Source organism: Aptenodytes patagonicus, chromosome 5 (assembly GCF_965638725.1).
Source record: "Aptenodytes patagonicus chromosome 5, bAptPat1.pri.cur, whole genome shotgun sequence".
Taxonomy (NCBI): Eukaryota; Metazoa; Chordata; class Aves; order Sphenisciformes; family Spheniscidae; genus Aptenodytes; species Aptenodytes patagonicus.
In genome coordinates, this window is record NC_134953.1 from 50,995,860 (window position 1) to 51,013,297 (window position 17,438).

At 43.4% G+C, this 17,438-nt stretch overlaps 1 protein-coding gene across 2 annotated transcripts; it reads right to left on the reverse strand.

Moving 5' to 3' along the window:
• Nucleotides 1-1,234: 1,234 nt before the first annotated feature.
• On the reverse strand, nucleotides 1,235-17,327 carry DARS2 (aspartyl-tRNA synthetase 2, mitochondrial). 2 transcript variants are annotated; one of them, XM_076339723.1, is made up of 18 exons: nucleotides 17,263-17,327; nucleotides 16,854-16,988; nucleotides 15,723-15,822; nucleotides 13,719-13,785; nucleotides 13,339-13,440; nucleotides 12,041-12,136; nucleotides 10,935-11,058; nucleotides 10,246-10,292; nucleotides 9,418-9,524; nucleotides 8,535-8,604; nucleotides 7,776-7,955; nucleotides 6,837-6,944; nucleotides 5,542-5,604; nucleotides 5,208-5,360; nucleotides 4,132-4,350; nucleotides 3,555-3,665; nucleotides 3,264-3,339; nucleotides 1,235-2,167 (listed from the first exon to the last, which is right to left on the reverse strand). In XM_076339723.1, the coding sequence occupies exons 2-18, from the start codon at nucleotides 16,972-16,974 to the stop codon at nucleotides 1,980-1,982; spliced, it is 1,932 nt and encodes a 643-aa protein (XP_076195838.1). In that variant the 5' UTR covers nucleotides 16,975-16,988; nucleotides 17,263-17,327; the 3' UTR covers nucleotides 1,235-1,979. The 2 variants fall into 2 exon arrangements, 1 of the variants encoding a protein (XP_076195838.1); XR_012995475.1 differs by lacking the exons at nucleotides 1,235-2,167; nucleotides 3,264-3,339 and adding an exon at nucleotides 3,798-4,013 and having other exon boundaries at nucleotides 3,620-3,665.
• Nucleotides 17,328-17,438: the final 111 nt, after the last annotated feature.

The following is a 17,438-nucleotide window of genomic DNA, read 5'->3' on the forward strand; positions in this document are numbered from 1 at the left end:
CAAGTTAAGGGAACAAAAATATCTGCTATAACTCTCACAAGGTGATTCTCCTTCTCACAAAAACAACAACAACAAAATTTAAAAAAAAGTTTTTAACATGGATCTGCTTAGGGATCCAATCTGCAGCTCAGCCTCTCTCTGAAAACCGATCCTCACTCCATTACTGACAGCTTCTACTCAGAAAAAAAAAAGTAAAACAAAAGGTGAATAAATTTCAAGATAAGAATGAATGGCTCATACAAGGAAAAAAATTAAGGAATTCACAGTGTTTGGCTAGAATGAATGTGAATACAAATCCAGGATTGTGTTGGTTTTGGTTTTGTTTTTTTAAATAGTATTTAACCATGCTCCAAGACTGACGATAACAATCATGAGGTAAGAAAGGATTTAAGTTTTCTTTTACACGCAACTCCATCATCTTATAATCTGCAAAGCAGCAGCAAGTCAGCTCTACCGTTACTTGTCTATGGATGGTACTTTCAGCCTGTATAAAGTACTCAAAAAAAACCCCACCCCAACCTTAAGGAGAAGAGCCACCTCCCTTACTATTTCTTATCAACAGGACAGTACACCTCCATGTAATGTTATCCTACAACGTGGAGACTGCATTAGCTGATAACCCTTGGAGCAGCCTAGAATCTGTTAGAATCTGCAGGATAGGATCTCCTGCAGAAGGCTGGAGTTCAGTATCGGCCCAGACGAGAATTGCAGTCTTCCATCTGTCCTTCCCAGCTGGGACACAGTAGCTCTCCCTTTTCTTCCTTTGCACCATCTTCCTAGCTTATTCAGGTAATTTTTTTCTTCTTTTTTCCTCAGCTTCTTCACCTTCCTCCTTTCCTCCCACCAATTCTCTGCTCTCTCCAACCTAAGCACAGAATTAAGAACACCTATGGAGTGCCTCTGCAGAGGGCTTGCTATACACTACAGAGCAGAGCCAAGTGGCTTGGTGTGGTAGGATGCTGCTAAAGCCCATGCTCTACTCAGTACAGTCGCTCCTGCACTGTGGCTGTTCTGGTGTGGGACAGGTATGAACAGTTAGTTATTTGTGAGGAATTTGCTGCTGCATCACTCACCACAGTAGCAAGTTTGCAGGGCCAGGCAGAATCCACAGAAGACTGGCAACACTGCTACGCTGTCACAGATTTGTCATCTCCTGGAGGGATCGGGGTCATAAACAAGAACTGGTGGCTCGCTCTTCTTGTAGAGAAAGCCCAAAGCCAAGCTCAGTCAAAACCACATTGCCAGATAAACTTTATTTACAAACATACAAACTTCAGAATTAGCGTGCTGAAAAGCAGTAGGACCACAGGCCCCAAAGACAGATCATCTCCTGTTTGAGAAGTATTACGAGGACAACTGTTGCAAATGATATAAACACTTCTCTCCCAGTCTTTAAAGAGAGAACGCAGCTGAATATGAACTCCCTGTGGCAAGTTCTGGATGATCTTGTATCCTCCAGCATGAGACAAGCTGCTGGTTGCACTGAAGTTTTGCTGTGAAGTGCCCAGAGCTCTTGGCCCAGCACAGCACTGCTCTATTGTAACAGTCCTCAGCTAACAGATTCAATGATCACCAGGAATACAGACCATCTGCCAGGGAAGCTGACACTATGTCCTCCAGATGTGAGGAGGAATACTTTACAAGCAACATGGAAAAAGTGGGGAGTGAAAAAAATTAGATCCCATCATCACTCCAGTATGACACCCCAAAGCCAACATTCTCAATATCCTATGCTAAAATTATGTTCTTTTGCTTTTCTACTTCTCCTTCCCATTACGAACCCTAAAGTGAATTCCTATCGGGGAGCCCTTGTATCTATTTCCCATTCAATCCTGAAAATGCCATGGTACAGTGGGGTTGCACTGTCCCCCACCCTCACATAACATCGCATAAGCTGATGTTTTCTGAACTGAATTCTAGTATTTAGAAGTTGTAACCACCTCTGGTTAAACAGATCAGCTTACATCACTGGCTTTAAGTCAGTTTTGCTTTGCCTCTTTTTCTGCAAGAGGCCAGGAAACCTGGATGTGATATGGCGCTAGTTCTTCTGGAGTGACGTAGTCTGGAACACTGCCCATCAGGTCCCGTCCCCTGAAGGATTTGGGAAAAGCAATGACATCTCTGATACTTGGAGCGTCAACGACAAGAGAGATCAGCCTGTCAAGTCCTAGAAGCAGAAAACAAATTGGTGAACCACTTGAGTTATGGCCCTGTATTACTTCCTCCAATTCAGAAAAATCAGAAAGATGGAGTAGATAATATTACTGAGCTTGAAGAATAAAACTGAAGCAAGTAAGGGGAAAAAAATTAGTCGCAACTAGTAGCAGAGAAACAGACTTGCCTAAAGAGCAGAAATGCCTAGCAAAATAAAGCTTTTCAATATTACAGAAAGTTCTGCAACACACCAAGGACTGCAAGACAGAGACAGTGCCTTTGCAAAAGACAGCAATACAAAACCAGGGCTAAGTGGCAGGAACACTGTCAGGGCACTACTTAACTGCTCAAAGCTCTTGATCAACCAGTTCTGAAGGATTACAACAAGGAGGAATTGAAAGAAAGAGCCTCTGGGTGATTGGATGGAGGGAAATCACACTGGAAGACCAGGTTAAAATGCTACCCTTGTTTTTTGTAGGGTTTTTTGTTTGTTTTGGTGGGGGGGTTGTTTTGGTTTTTTTCTTTCTTAAAACCACAAACTTTCAATGTTCTAGGAAAAATATCTGACATTATCTGAATTAGTGAGCAAAACAGATCAGGAAGAAGGGAAGTGAGACTGAAGCAGAGGGTGAGGTCGTGGCTGTGACCCAGGGCACAAAACAAAGTACCATGCTGTCCCAGGCCTCTGGGCATGCAGTACAGGGATGCTGTTCTGGCCGCAGAGGAACGAGAATAAAGATGACCTAATCTTAATGAATACGGTATTTGTAGAACAGTGTGTAAGGATCATCCTTAGAGCCACCAACATGTGATTTGGTCCTTGCATAAGAACTGAATCACACTATGACACTGGGGAGGAACACCGAAACATTCTGCACTTGGTGACGAAACCTCTGTTCCCTTCTACAAAGCAGCTACAGAGATGGAAGCACTGTGAAGCCTACACAGTGTTACCGTGTTAGTGGTGCCAAACAGCAACACCAGAACAGCCCTCTGTCAGGAGGGGACAAAGCTTTTGCTAACAAGCATGAGGCTTGTTCCTGGGATCTAATATGCCAAAACAAAAAGTCACAAGACACCCGCATCCTGGAGAGCTACAGAGCACTCACCTAAAGCAATTCCTCCATGAGGTGGAGCTCCAAACTCCAAAGCCTCAAGCAGATGGGAAAGCACCTCAGAATCCTCCTGCAAAATTACATAAGAAGTGTTACTGGACAAACAACGCTCTTTCTACTAGCAATATAAGATGAAGGTATGATGAAGTCATCCATCACTCAGGGCTAGGAGTTATGTTTCTGTATCTCAGAAGCACACGAGTGTTTCTCTCAGAATTTGAAATGGATATTTAAATTAGTCCTTTAAATCTCCAAGAGAATGTTAGATACATCTGTAGGTGTTACCTTCAGCACTTTCTCCAGCACAAAACGCTGTTGTTTTGCACTATGAATTCTGATGGAGCCACCTCCAACTTCACTGCCATTCAGCACAAGGTCATAGTGCTGGCTACGGACCTGCAGAAAGAAATTAATAAGCACCTTAGCAAGGCTGGGGCACAGCTGCATTTAACACCAACCTGCACACAGACAGCAAAGACACTGGGAACAAAGCCATGACATACTACAACACTGCTCTCTCAGTGGTACCTTGCAGTTCAGGTACCAGTCCCATCAGAGGCATGGACTGCTGCTGACAGAGGTGGGAACAGTACAAATCCTTCTGCAAAGTTGATCAAAAACTGAAGCAACGTGGGATGGATCAGAATATGACTCCTGCCCTTAAGCAACTGTTTCCTGTAAGCTCCTTTTGTCAGGGACACACATGGATATTTGCCACTCAGCATAATCTGGAAGCCATCTCTTCTAAACAGATACGTACAATATGCAGTCAGTTCCATGAAACATCCCTTTTTACAGTAAAAACAGATGCTACTTGCCCAGTTTTCCAGGACAGACAGCTGGCAGGCATGAAGTTAGTTACCTTTGTGGGATCAGAATAGAGGAGGCTGGTATCTGAAGGATGAGGGGCAGTGAAGGGGTGATGAGCAGATTCCAGTTCAGCGGGATTCTCTTTCTTGGGGAGGAAAAGAGGAAAATCCACCACCCACAGAAAGTGAAAAGTCATAGGATCACGGAGTACCAGCCCAGACGCCTCAAGGAGGTCAGCACTCTCCAACCGTAGGCTTCCTAATGCAGAGCACTGCAAAGAGAAGGGAGAGAATGAGACGGGGCAATTTTACTAACAGGGAAGTCACTCAAACACTGACCAGAGAAAGCGTTTCATAAAGGTAGTATCAGAGACAGCATCAGTTGTAATGCACTACTGCCTTAAACACTTTTGCCTTATCTCCTAAGTATCACCTTCCTGCTGAGGCAGCAGCAGCTCCAGGGTTTGACAAAGAAAAGCAAATAAGGAGCTGGAAAGTTCATTTTCTTCCAAATGTTCCATCCTCACAGAATTCTCCTACACTAATCTCAAACTCTACACAAGTGTGGATTAACTGGGGGAGCGCAGGTAAGATCTGCACTTTGCAGGCAGAGAAATGAAGGCACAGAAAGAATATGACAAAATTTTGGCTATCAAGCAAAGCATGACATCTTGTCATAAACCAATGCTTGGAAGGCAACGTCTGCAGGCAAGAATACAGAGAAGGGTAGGGACACAATCTACCATCACTGCTGCTAATAAGCAGCTGTGCTTCACTCTAGTCATCTGGTTATAGGAGACAAAATTACCTACTTGACCTTGTTTTCCAATCTGTTTGATGCTTTAAAAATTAAGTTAAGGTGAGAGAAAAAAGGAGGTACTGATTTGTTCCTGGTTTATATGCTAGCTTTCATGTCAGTTACAAGTTCTTCCCAGAATTTGACTGGGGGAAATAAAAGCAATAGGTACATTTCATGCATTATTTGCTGTTGCTATAACTTCAGCTCCAGAGAAATGTAGAATTAGATGATGACCTATTTTAATAAGAAGAATTAGACTAAGGTCAGATAACATCAACGCCATCATGAGCAACATTCAACTCACACAGCCACCCAAGAAATGCTTCCTACCACTTGCTTGTGTTCACCAGCTGCCAGCAGTACCACATCATCCACCTGCATGTTCAGTGCTTGGATGAGCTCTGACTGCTGCTCCTCACCAAGAAACTTTGTAAGCAGAGACTTCAAGCTTCCATCAGGCCTACAGATAATTTCCATGATTTCCTAAAGATAGATAAGATTATGTCAGTTCAGTGCTGCCCTCTCTTGTCTTGAAGCATCACATGCTCAGGCACTGACTCTCGGTTATTAAAACCTGCTCTTCTACCTTCCTCTGCCTGCAAGTGCCTTTATACACACTTTGTCATTCACCGTTTCCAATGCCTCAGCAGTGTTTCTGTCTCACCTGGTTAAACTGGGATTTTGCAGACTCCTTTAATGACTCCAAATCTTTATTTTTAAAATATCTCTGGGGAAAGAGCAAGAGAAGACACATTGAACATCAGCAAAATCTATGGAAAGCCTGACCAGGATTCAAACCTACTGACTGAGCTGTTTCCAAACCTGCCCAGTTATTTGTTTCTAGTGCAAGTTCTATGAAGGCTATGGAATAGAAAATGGACCACAGCACTAGGCTGCAGCTGGGTGTCTTCTCCAAGGGCTCCTTTCAGGAAGGGGCCCCTCTAGGCTGTACATCTGGCTGCAGGTTTTCTCCCTGCTCACAGATCAGATGTAGCTTGTCAGCAGAGTCAAATCATGCCAACTGCCTCCAGCATTCAGGAACAAGATTATGACACCACACTGTTGATGGGGAAGGCATAGCTCAATTTGGAGGAACAGAAAGAAACCAACTGGGCTCTTACGTGCAAAGAAATGCAGATGTGAGGACCTGCATCAGGATCCTGATTTTTTTCAGCTATTCTAATGTTTAGAGGGGCTCAAGATTCCACTTTTGTTTTGCTCAAACGCACACCTTAGTGCCCTCTTGTGAGAAGCCAGTAACTTGCACTTTGTGCCAAAATTAAAGAAATCCCAAGAGAAAACCATGGTGAGAAAGTCCTATTCCCCAAATAAAACTCAGTGTTCAAGGGATTTTTTTTTTTTTTCTCCATACTGCCCAAGTTGCAAAGAAGCCCACAGCCAGAATTAAATATGCTTCCCTGCCAAAACAAATAGCTTGTGTCAAGTAATCTTCTACATCTTTTGTCAGCCTTGGATTTGGTCCGTGACATTCTCATTACGAGACATGAGTTGTGCCCACAGATGCAACAAAAGCAAATATGAGAAGGGCTTGTAACCACCTGACCTTTCTCTCACTAGTCCAGAACAGAGCTGTGCCATACCTGGCTCTGTTTCAATCTCTTGCCACAGGGCACAATTTATTATTCAGATGCACATCAGAAGCCATCATTGACAAAAGCAAGCTGAAGCCCTGAGAGGCTTCCCTATCCTCAAGGGATCTTGCAGCTCTGTTCTCTTCCTCCCCTTCCTGAGGACGATATATTCTTCCTGTCACCTGATCATCTCCATTCTAACACCACTTAACCCAGCCTGACATCAATTACAACCAATCCCAAGTTCCCTGAAGGACACCACTCTCCCAGTAATAGCAAGGAACATTTCCATACCAACAAAGGAATTCAAATTGGCATTTTATTTATTTCACATAAACCATAAGCAGTAGGTAAAAGCATCACTTACCACCCCCTGAGGGATACAAATGGCTTTGACAGTGCCGCGTGGGTAACTGAGTGCATTCTGCACAAACTGAATGTCTGATCTTCGTAAAAAGTCACTGATATCCACTATCTGAGAAGAGAGAGCACACGGGGAAAAAGCAGTGGTGGTAGGAACATGAAGCAAAAATCCTGCACATGTGTCTTAACGCCTTCAACACCATTCCCTGAGATATCATTTCTTTGCTCAGAGAAATCAAATGGTTCATAGAAAGAAATGAATGGGGCCAAGCTGGAATAACCATTAGGAGGCTAAGCACTGCAGAAACAGAAGTGCAAGACAGCCAGAAAAACCCAAGGTTGAGATGGTGATATCCTACCACAGTGAAGAGAGCTGTATACTGAAAAAAGAAACCCCCAAAATTAATTCCTGGGGAAATATAAGGTGCTTTCTTGCTTTTCAGCACTGCTCCTCTTAATACATTTGTCAATATTCTTATTTCATACTTTCATACTCTTATTTCATAAACAAACAGTGTATGCACACAACCATAGTTGGTTATCTTAAAAAGATCTTCAGACCATTAAAAGGCTAGAGAAGCCTGTCTAATGAAGCATGCTCACCAGGAGTATGCTTTCGACTGCAGTAGAGAAAAGCACTTACAGTATCTGTGGATGCCTTATGGGCTTCTGTTCCTAAGATAGTCAAGATACATTGCTTCCTAACACTACATTATCTTTAAAGTGTTCTAAAAACATACGTTTTCCCACAACCAAATAATCAAACCCTCTCTTCTCCAAGAGATGATTACCTGTACAAAGCAGCAATGATGGGATAGACACCGTAGGTAAATTACAGCATTAAGAACCTCAGCCAATCACGTATACATGATTTAAACAAAGATTATTCTTAAAACACTGACAGAAAGGAAAAGCTGCAAGTTTCCAATGGGCAAACCCTCACCTTCATCCCAAAACGAGTGTCTGGTTTATCAGTCCCATAGTCAGCCAGTGCCTCCTCATATGTCATGGAAGGGAAAGGAGTTGTAATGCAGCCTCTTTCCTCAGGCCAGGAATATTGCAAGAGGCCCTCTATCAATCTCTGGATCCCAGCTTGATCTACAAATGACATCTCTATATCTATCTTAAAATAGAAAACAAGAGGGGGGATTCCACATTAGCTACAGGTTTTGCCTTTGCATTGCTACTTGCAGAAGCTCTTGACTATAAAGCCAGCATAAAAAGAAACAATATACTACATTAAATCATAGCATGACTGCATTAGACTGAGGGTGTGCTTATGATCTCCCTACAGCGTGATGACTCAGGATACAATCCCCTCAGAGAACTGAATGAGGTAATGATGACAAGGACAGAAGGAGAAGCCTTGAATGAACCAGGCTAACTCTGCCTGGGATCTCAAGGCTGAGGAATGGGATGTCCAACCTAGCAGGACAGGAGGAGATTGCATCATCAAGCACAATCACTGCTGCAACACAATTCCCACATCTATTGCACATGGAACTGTGCAGTCATCCAAGGACAGTATCCACTCTGTGCATGTCCCAGACTAACTTCAAAGGGCTGTGTCTGTGAAGCACACAAACAACATTGTACCCCCTCAAGCAGCACAAGAGCTAGCAGAAACTAAACCTTCAGAAGGAAAAACAGCTACAAGCTGTTGGGGTGAGGAGGAGGGTAAAAGGCAGCGTGAGCTGGTTACCTGAGTGAATTCAGGCTGCCTGTCAGGCCGCGAACCTTCATCTCGGTAGCAGCGAGCAACCTGAAAGTACCTGCAATAGGACTTTTACTCAGATAACAATTTAAAGTACCCTAAATTAAATTGTGCCAAAGAATTGTCCATTAAAAAAAACAGAAAAAAAGAGGTCTATTCCCTTTGCAGCAGATGATTATAGACCTGGTTGTTCCCATCCCCTCAAAAGCATGGAATTTTGAGTGGAAGCAACTGTATCAGCAGCTGTATCCATCTCCAACTACACCTTCAGAGGCATGTGGAGGCTACCAGGTGAACTGTCTCCCAACAGGGGCATACACAACCCCTTTTCCCACCTTCCGTTCCAAACCTGGACTCTACCAAGGGCCATGCAAAACTCACTCATGGTCAAGACCTGGCCTGCAGTTCACTGCATGAAAAACTTTCTCCCTCCCCTTTAATTTTATTTGGAGAAAGAAACCCAGTTAAAAGCTTTGTACTCATGCACCCCGAGAACATGCTTTCCTTGTCTCAGTCCTGCTCAGCTGCCCAGCCTCACCTCAATTAGTTCTATACATTACTCTTGGAGAGGCTTTTATCACACACTAGATTTTCTGCCCTTCAGGCAGACTGTGCTTCAGATCAGGTTTCCTTTTAAAACAACAGTGAAGATTTCAACCTTCAAACAGGATACATTTCCTCTTACTGGGAGGCATTATTGCTGGGGCAAAGGGCCTAGCCTAGCTGAAAAGTCCTAAGTATTTAAGGATCCCTCTTCAAAACACAAAACCCTTGGCAGTAAGTTCTTGGGGAAGTATCTAAAACCTCACAGATCAAAGCAAGCAAACCCTGGACAGGACATGCAGAGAACAGGAGTCCAAGAAACTCTTACCTGTCCAGGCCTCCAACCATGAGGAGCTGCTTGAACTGCTGGGGACTCTGCGGCAGAGAGTAGAACTTGCCCGCTTCCCTCGAGGGCACAAGGAATTCTTTTGCTCCCTAGCATCAGAAAGAAAAGCTTACAGAGTTCAGCAAGTAAGTGGCCTCAATTCCTGACAGCACAGACTAGAAGCGCAAGAGGAAAGGACCTATTTTCCCCATTATGAAATTCCACTTGTGAGGAAGTGGCTGTTTGCCCATTACATTTAAAAAAAAAATCTGTTAACCAACTTGGTCCAAATTACCCGAAAGGAGGATTCTCCACCTTCTGCTCTGAGACACTAATGCATACACCATCCAAGACAGGGGTTTAAATGCAAGAACTCCACGTGTTAGCTGCATCAACAACTCCTGGGCTACAGCTCTCCAATTATTTTTGAAATGAAAGAAAGGAATATAAACTCAGAAATTAAAATGACTTGAGTAGTGCCACTGCAGTAACCTATAGTTAAGAGATAAATGCTGGGGAAACAGTGCTTAGAGGAAGTTTTTTGGTTTTATAATCTGGCTGTCCCAGGATGGGACTTGCATTCAACATGTGCTCTACAAGACAGAAGCTTTATTCATTTGAAGGTCCAAAATTAAGACACAAGATATCACCTCTTCCCTTTCACTCCCTCTACTTTTAAAAGGATCCATGTATCATAGTAGAAATTTGCACATGAGCTGTTCCTTAGTGGGGGAACAGCAATGAAGGCCAAGTGGCAATTGGCAATAATTCAACCATGAACTGCCTATGCAACTGCAGGAGGCTAAAATGCATTACTAACAGCATACATACCCCTGGTGTTCTCTTAAAGAGCGTTGGAGTTTCTACGTCCACAAACCCTGAGGAACAAACACATGCTTCAGACATAGAATATGCTGAGAGCAGGGAGAACTAGTGTGACACAAAGTAAGCTAGAGTAGAGTTAGTCAGCAAAATAGGTGATCTAGCACACCATGTAGCCTCTCCAAAATCTACAGATTTTGCTGCTTCCAAGAATAACTTGTATAATGACAGATTTAAAGGCTCTGAGCTACCCTGATGTCCTGCCAGAACTGTTGATGACAGAGGACTCCATATAGGCTGAAAAATTGTTCTCTATCCATTTTGAACTAGGTTTTGCTTTTCCAGAAAGGACTTCCTGATTTTAAGATAAGCAAAAGCCCTGTAAGAAATCCATCTCTTTGACATGCCTCAAGTTGGGTGACCAGAAGAGGGAAACTACCTGCAAAAGGCCTTTTCTCACTGGATATACCTCATTTGAAACAACTTGTTTGTAGCATGCTAAGAGATTTCAACATACTTTGTTCTTCAGGCCTGCCAACATCCCTCTAAAGACCCCACTGCAAGCAGACATGTCCTTACTAAGTGGGACCGGTTTGGAGTAGCAAGTTGATTGGCAGTCTTTCCCAGCAATAGGAAACAGAAGAATGGAGGGCTAAAATGTTGTTTGCTGCTCACTGTTCTTTAAGCACTTTTCTTACCATGGAGGTTACAGAGATATTCCCGCATCCTCATCACTATCTGTGATCTCAGCCGCAGGTTATACTGCAACTGGAAGCTACGCAAGTCCAAGTACCGATACTGCATCCGTAAGGCCTCTGATTTCTGGAGATAAGAAGTAATTAGGATTAAGACAAAATTCATATTGCATGTCCAATGAAGCTGCTCCTAAAGCCACAGGACAAAACAGGGAAGCTAAAAAAGAATGCTGCTCTATTGCCACAACCCACCCATTACCCACAACCTACACAAACATCAGCCACTGAGAGTGTTTCCATGCATGACAATTACTTTAAAAAAAAGAAACAAAACAGACAGACATTTACTGTGATAAGAGCTGCCTCAATAAAGCTCAGGATTTCAGCCCTCCTTATTCTCAGTCCACTGCAACAGACTGTAGCAATCCTCCTTGCGATTTTTAAGCAGGAGTGGTATCATACATAGATCTTAAGGAAAAACTAAATGGTGATACATCCTTATTACAGACAGGAAAACTAAAGTAGTGCAGATGATGGGAATTGTCCAGGACCCATAACACAGAAGGAACAGGACCCAGTTCCCCCAATTCCAACACCTATTTATCAGTCACAGTTTCAATGGCACAGAGAAATCTTCAAATAACAGTGATGCCACTCCTGCACCATGGAGCCTGCACTAAAACTAACCTCTTATAAGACTGCGTACTTACAGAGGAACAAAATCCTCTGGCTGACTAGCTACTTGCCCAGATAAGACTAAGTACCCTTGCCTTAAAACACAGCAGTGCATTGGCAGGTTCTGTTTCACACTCTCAAAAAAGCTCGCATAGCCCGATTTCTTTCACTCTTCCCTTACCATCTGTTCTTACAGTGATATTTGAAAACCCTGTGCACTGGAATCATTCAAGCCTTGTTTTCTGCTTAACTCTAATTAGAAATACATCCTCACAGCTAACAAGCAGTATCCCTACCTTAAATACCATCCTTCCCCCAAAGCAGAGCTAGGAGAACCAGACAAAGCTCTCAGATGTTTTACCATCACCCTGGGCAAATTCCCAATTTATTGAAAAGCCACCACTTTGGTAAAAAAAAAGAAGAAACGCTGAGACCTTGATGAAATCCTTGATTTCAAAAGGAAGCTTCTTGCAGGAGTTCAGGATCTCTGCAGTCTCTGCCTTCACTTCAATATCCCCTGTTGGCATTTTCTGGAGCAAAAAGGCAAAAAAAAATTAGATTCAAAACTTAGGGAAAACAATTGGACAAAGGTATTTCACAGATGGTCGGGGGGAAAAGAAACCCATGTGATTATCCTCCCTGCCTTCTAACACAGTATAACTCAGAACTTCTCTCAAGGACCAATTTCTCCTAGATTTCCCTTCTGTTCAGAAAAACACAAGTCACCTCACTAAAGATGGCATGCTCTTTCCCAGTAGCAAACTGATCTCTACAAGCAATATAATTATTTTCCTTTGCCTTCTCCTTGAAGGACGTGCTGAGCACAGAGGAACAGACTCTTCTAGGGCACATGCATTTGGACAAAATACTAGTTCCATTAGCTTCAATGAAACCACGCAGTATACATTTTAGTGTGCATTAGCAGCATCACCATCAGTCCTTAATACAAGTCAAAAAAGGCAACTTGTGAGGAACTTCTCAAAACTTCCAGTTCTATACACCAGTTCTCAGAACTGGTCTTCTTTTTCTTAGATCCTGAGGGAGAATAGACAGCTTCCCCCGCTTAGCACTGTGACACATCAAAGTTCATTTGATCCTATAGAACTCTTTCTATTTACCAGGGAAAAGTATATACAACCTTCCAATAAAATAAGTGATTAAAAGAAATAAAAGCATTGCTTGAAGCCTGCATTCTTTATGGACATCTATAAGTGGTCAGAGCAAAAAAGTTATTGTCATAAATCCAGGTTCTCTTTTTAGGCCTGCCAGTGATGGGATATGTACAATCCTGACAGATTAATCTATGGCTGATTACAGTGAGAGCTGGGGAATGCATAACATTAAAAAAATTATTCAACCCCTGTTTCCTATACAACGAGAACAGCAAAATCTATTCTGAGTGAGAAATAGGCCACCACATGCTGTGGAACTTGTGATGACAATACTTATTTTCAAGAAAAAGAAATTCTCAACCACATTTTGAAAGCCTGAAGAAGCTAGCCATTATCCTTTCAAAGGGCTGGAATACAATTTAATTCACGGGTGTCTAATGTGCTTTGAGGTTCTCCTAAGTTACATGTCACAGCAGTTATTTCCCCTCACATTATCTGAGGATAGGCTGTCACACACCCAGAACCCATGGCAAAGCTATGACACAAACCCCACCATAATCTTACTATCCGGTGCTCTTTTCCACAAGGAAAAAACCCCTGAGAGACCCCAACTTCCTCACCGGATTCTCCTGCCCTGGGGGCCGAGGGGACACAATTCCAGTCACTCGCACAACAGACTCCACTGGGGCATTAGACAAGAGCTTCTTCACATGGGAATGTGCCTGCAAGAAGATGACAATGTCTCACAGAAATTCAAAGAACAGGAGAAATGCACCATGCTCAAGGGCCTAATTTCTTAACGGCCCATTTGAATCCAGGATCATTCCTCATAAGCCAGACGAAACAGCATTAATGTTTCTGTTGCTGTGTCAGACCAGGGCTCTCATAACGCTTGTCTACTTGTGAGTCAGAGCACTTGTTCTGCTCTCCATGTCTGCTGGACCCAAGCTACCAAAGGAAAAATAAAAATGATAGACACTCATGTTTTGGTAGCACTTACCTCATCCTGCGGTATGATGATCTGGGTCAGTCCCTGGAAATCCCTCAAAACCAGAAACAGGCCTTGTCTGATCCATGAAAAACACAAAAGGAAGAACAGTTTTTTCAAGAATTCAGTAGTCTTCTGCTTTTTAAGCCAAAGCACATGGCAACTAGCTACTTGCTGTACCTTGTGACTAATCTCAAAGAACTTCCAAGTAATGTATTGTCGTGGTTTAACCTCAGTTGGCAACTGAGCGCCACACAGCCGCTCGCTCACTCCCCTCCCCTGGTGGGATGGGGGAGAGAATTGGAAGAGCACAAGTGAGAAAAACTTGTGGGTTGAGATAAGAACAGTTTAATAATTGAAATAACGTAATAATAATAATAATAATAATAGTAATACACAAAGCAAGTGATGCACAGTGCAATCGCTCACCACCCACCGACCAATGCCCAGCCAGTCCCCGAGCAGCGGCCCCCTGGCCAGCTTTCCCCAGTTTATAATGAGCATGACGTCACATGGTATGGAATGTCCCTTTGGCCAGTTTGGCTGTGCCCCCTCCCAGCTTCTTGTGCACCTCCAGCCTTCTCAGTCAGTAGAGCATGGGAAGCTGAAAAGTCCTTGACTAGTGTAAGCACTGCTCAGCAACAACTAAAACATCAGTGTGTCATCAACTTTGTTCTCATCCTAAATCCAAAACACAGCACTGTACCAGCTACTAGGAAGGAAATTAACTCTATCCCTGCCAAAACCAGGACATGTATGTACAGATACTTTTCCCACATCTGAATCTAACCTGAACAATCTGTTTCAGATTTTGCCCAGCCACAGACAATGTGCAAATAAGCAGTAGAGGCAGAATTTTAACTTGACAATTAATCCATGTAGAGCAGGGATTCTGAACACATGCAATTTCCTGCTGGGAAACATCATTCAGATAAACACATTTAGATGAGCAATAAAACTAAAGTTCACATGGATACAAAAAAAAAAAAAAAAAAAAAAAAAATCAAACCACAAACCAAGAAGGAGAACACTGGTCCCATAAAAAGTTTCACATGAACAATCCACAGTCCTAGACTCAGAATCATAAATCTTGATCTCTTCAGCTGCAGCAGAGACAGCTACCATTGTATTTAATCCATCAAGAAGCTGTCAAATGAAACATGCTCTGGCTGTCTTTAAAAGCAAGAGCGCAATGATCTCATTGCAATAATCCTAAATCTGTTTCCTGGAACTCCACCCATGACTGTTTAAAGACGAGATGCTCAAGACCTTTTAATAAAAAAAAATCCATGCAGACCACCACTGCAGAACAATGCTGGATAAAAACCAGCCTCTCTGGACTGTAAAATGCAAAACATGACTTTTGATACAAATTAATTTCATCAAAGCCACAGGACCTATCTCCATTTTACAAGCACATACCCAAGATCAGAATATTTTGGAGCATCGTCCATGCTGTATGCAGACATGCTTTTCACCCTACATTTACAAAATGTACAACTCCATTAGGAGTGATTATATCACGCCGCCTATAGCAAACTGTTGGAATTAACATTTCATCTTCTGCTTACCACCTTTTCTTAATATTTTTTCTTAACATTTCTTTTTTAAGCAAAGCTTGCATACTTTAAAATTGCTTCATTAGATACTGTAGTTGAAAAGACAAATAACGTTTGTTTAAAATTTAAGGACACTATATAAAAGAAGTTATCTGCTCACGGCTGTCAGAATTGCTATAAATACGCTATTACTTGCTTGCTTTCCTATACAACAACAGTAACAATATTTAACTGCTTTACAGTGTTGTAATGAGGATCAATTAACATTTGTATGAAACTCTGAAATTTTAAATACTGATCTGGCACAGTTCTCAACTGTTTTACTCACTTCAGAAGTGACTACTGCAGGATACGAAAAGATAACCTGAAGTATAAAAAAAGTGTTTGAATCCAGGCCTAGAGCATACATTGGATCTGGCAAATAAGCATCTCCATTTTTACCTTGGTTTGCATTTACCTTTGATACTGAATCCATCCATACAGTGTGACCTCTTGTCCCACGTGAGCAGAACGCAGCTCTCCACAAGTGTTGGTCCGAGCGACGAAGCTATTGAAGTCTTGAATAAAAATAATAAATTATTTTGTGGCTTTTGCAGACAGGCAAGACAAAACAGTTACAGGGTTTCCCCCCCCACCCTCCCAACACCAGCATAATTCAGACATATACAAAGAAATTACTCCATATATCCCCAATATGACTGCTGTAAGACATTAGGACATAAACATGACATGAAATTATTCTAAACAAGTTTTTAAGAGAAATTATTTCTATGTTTCAGTCAAACTTTCATAAACCTGAACAGTCTTGCTGCAAACTGGTGCCCTGCAAATTTCAGGGGCAAGAGAAGGGAAAGCTGCAGATCAGTCCTGAGGCACTCTGACAATTTCACATTCAAATCTAGAAGACACAGCAGAAAGGGGGCTTGACAAGCCAAGACTGAAACACACTGACACCCACCATGTGGGTGTACATTGAACAGTTTCCTGCCTGCAACTACTGGTAAAAGGCCTGAACCATGACTACAGAAGACTTTCCACAGACCCCAGTGTGCCTGGCATCATGACTTAGTTATAAAACCAAGCACACCACTTACAGAATATGCTAGAGTTTTAGCTTGCAAGGAGAAGTTTGAAGGATGCTATTACCTAGACACATATATATGTGTGTGTATAATTATATGAACTGGTCTACTTTGCTACCTTCACCACAGCCTAAAGGCTGTAAAGTAGAGGGCAAGAAGGTTTGTTTTCACATTAGGCATTCAGCTACCCCTGTTGTTTACAGATTGTGTGCTACATAAGAAAGAGGGGAAAAAAAGCAAAGTAAAAGCTCAGAAAAAAAAAAGAAAAGACGGACAAATTGGGTTTAATATAGTTTCAATCACGATTCACTGTGAAATGCCAAAAGTCAAATAAAAACATGATTTGGAGAAGACGTTTAAAAAAAATGATCCAGGGAAAACAATTTATCGCAAGTGTGCCTTTAGTCTCCTCTGCAGGATACCCTGACCTAGGTCCCAGGGAGAAAAAAAAACACCAAAACCCAGAAGAGGCAGCGGCGGGTATAAGACAAACGCTTCTTTCTCACCTGGAGCCGCCAGGGCGGGGGCCGCCCGGTGCAGAGCCCTCCCACAGCCCGGCCGGGCCAGCGCTCCGGCCAGCGGGGGCAGCACCCTGGGCAGCAGCCGCAGCAGGCAGGGAAGGGCCATTTCGCAGGCTGCACCTGACTCAGAAACAAGAGGGGATCGTCACAAACCTGCGAACCGTTAAAAATAAAGACGCAGGAGGGAAAGCGCCAGCCCCCGAGCCTCAGCCTCTCCCCCCAGGGGCAGCCCTACCCCAGAGCCCCATCTCCCGGAAGGGCCTGGGGCACCGGCAGGAAGCAGAGCCCCTGCAGACAGGGCCGGGAGCGGCGGGGAAGTCCCCAGCCACAGCAGGCGAGCCACCTCACGGTACGGCCCGCTTCCCCTGCGCTCGTCGGGGGAAGATCTCCTCACCCTGAGCCACGGCAGAGCAGCCAGCCCGAAGGAACCTCACCCCGCCGGCTAAGCACCATCACCTTCTTCCCCCACTTCCGCCCGCCACAAATATGGCGGCGGGGGGCGGCGCCCCGCCCAGCGCGCCGCGGGGGCTGACGGGAAGGGGGTTCAAACGGAGCCCGGCGGGGAGCGGC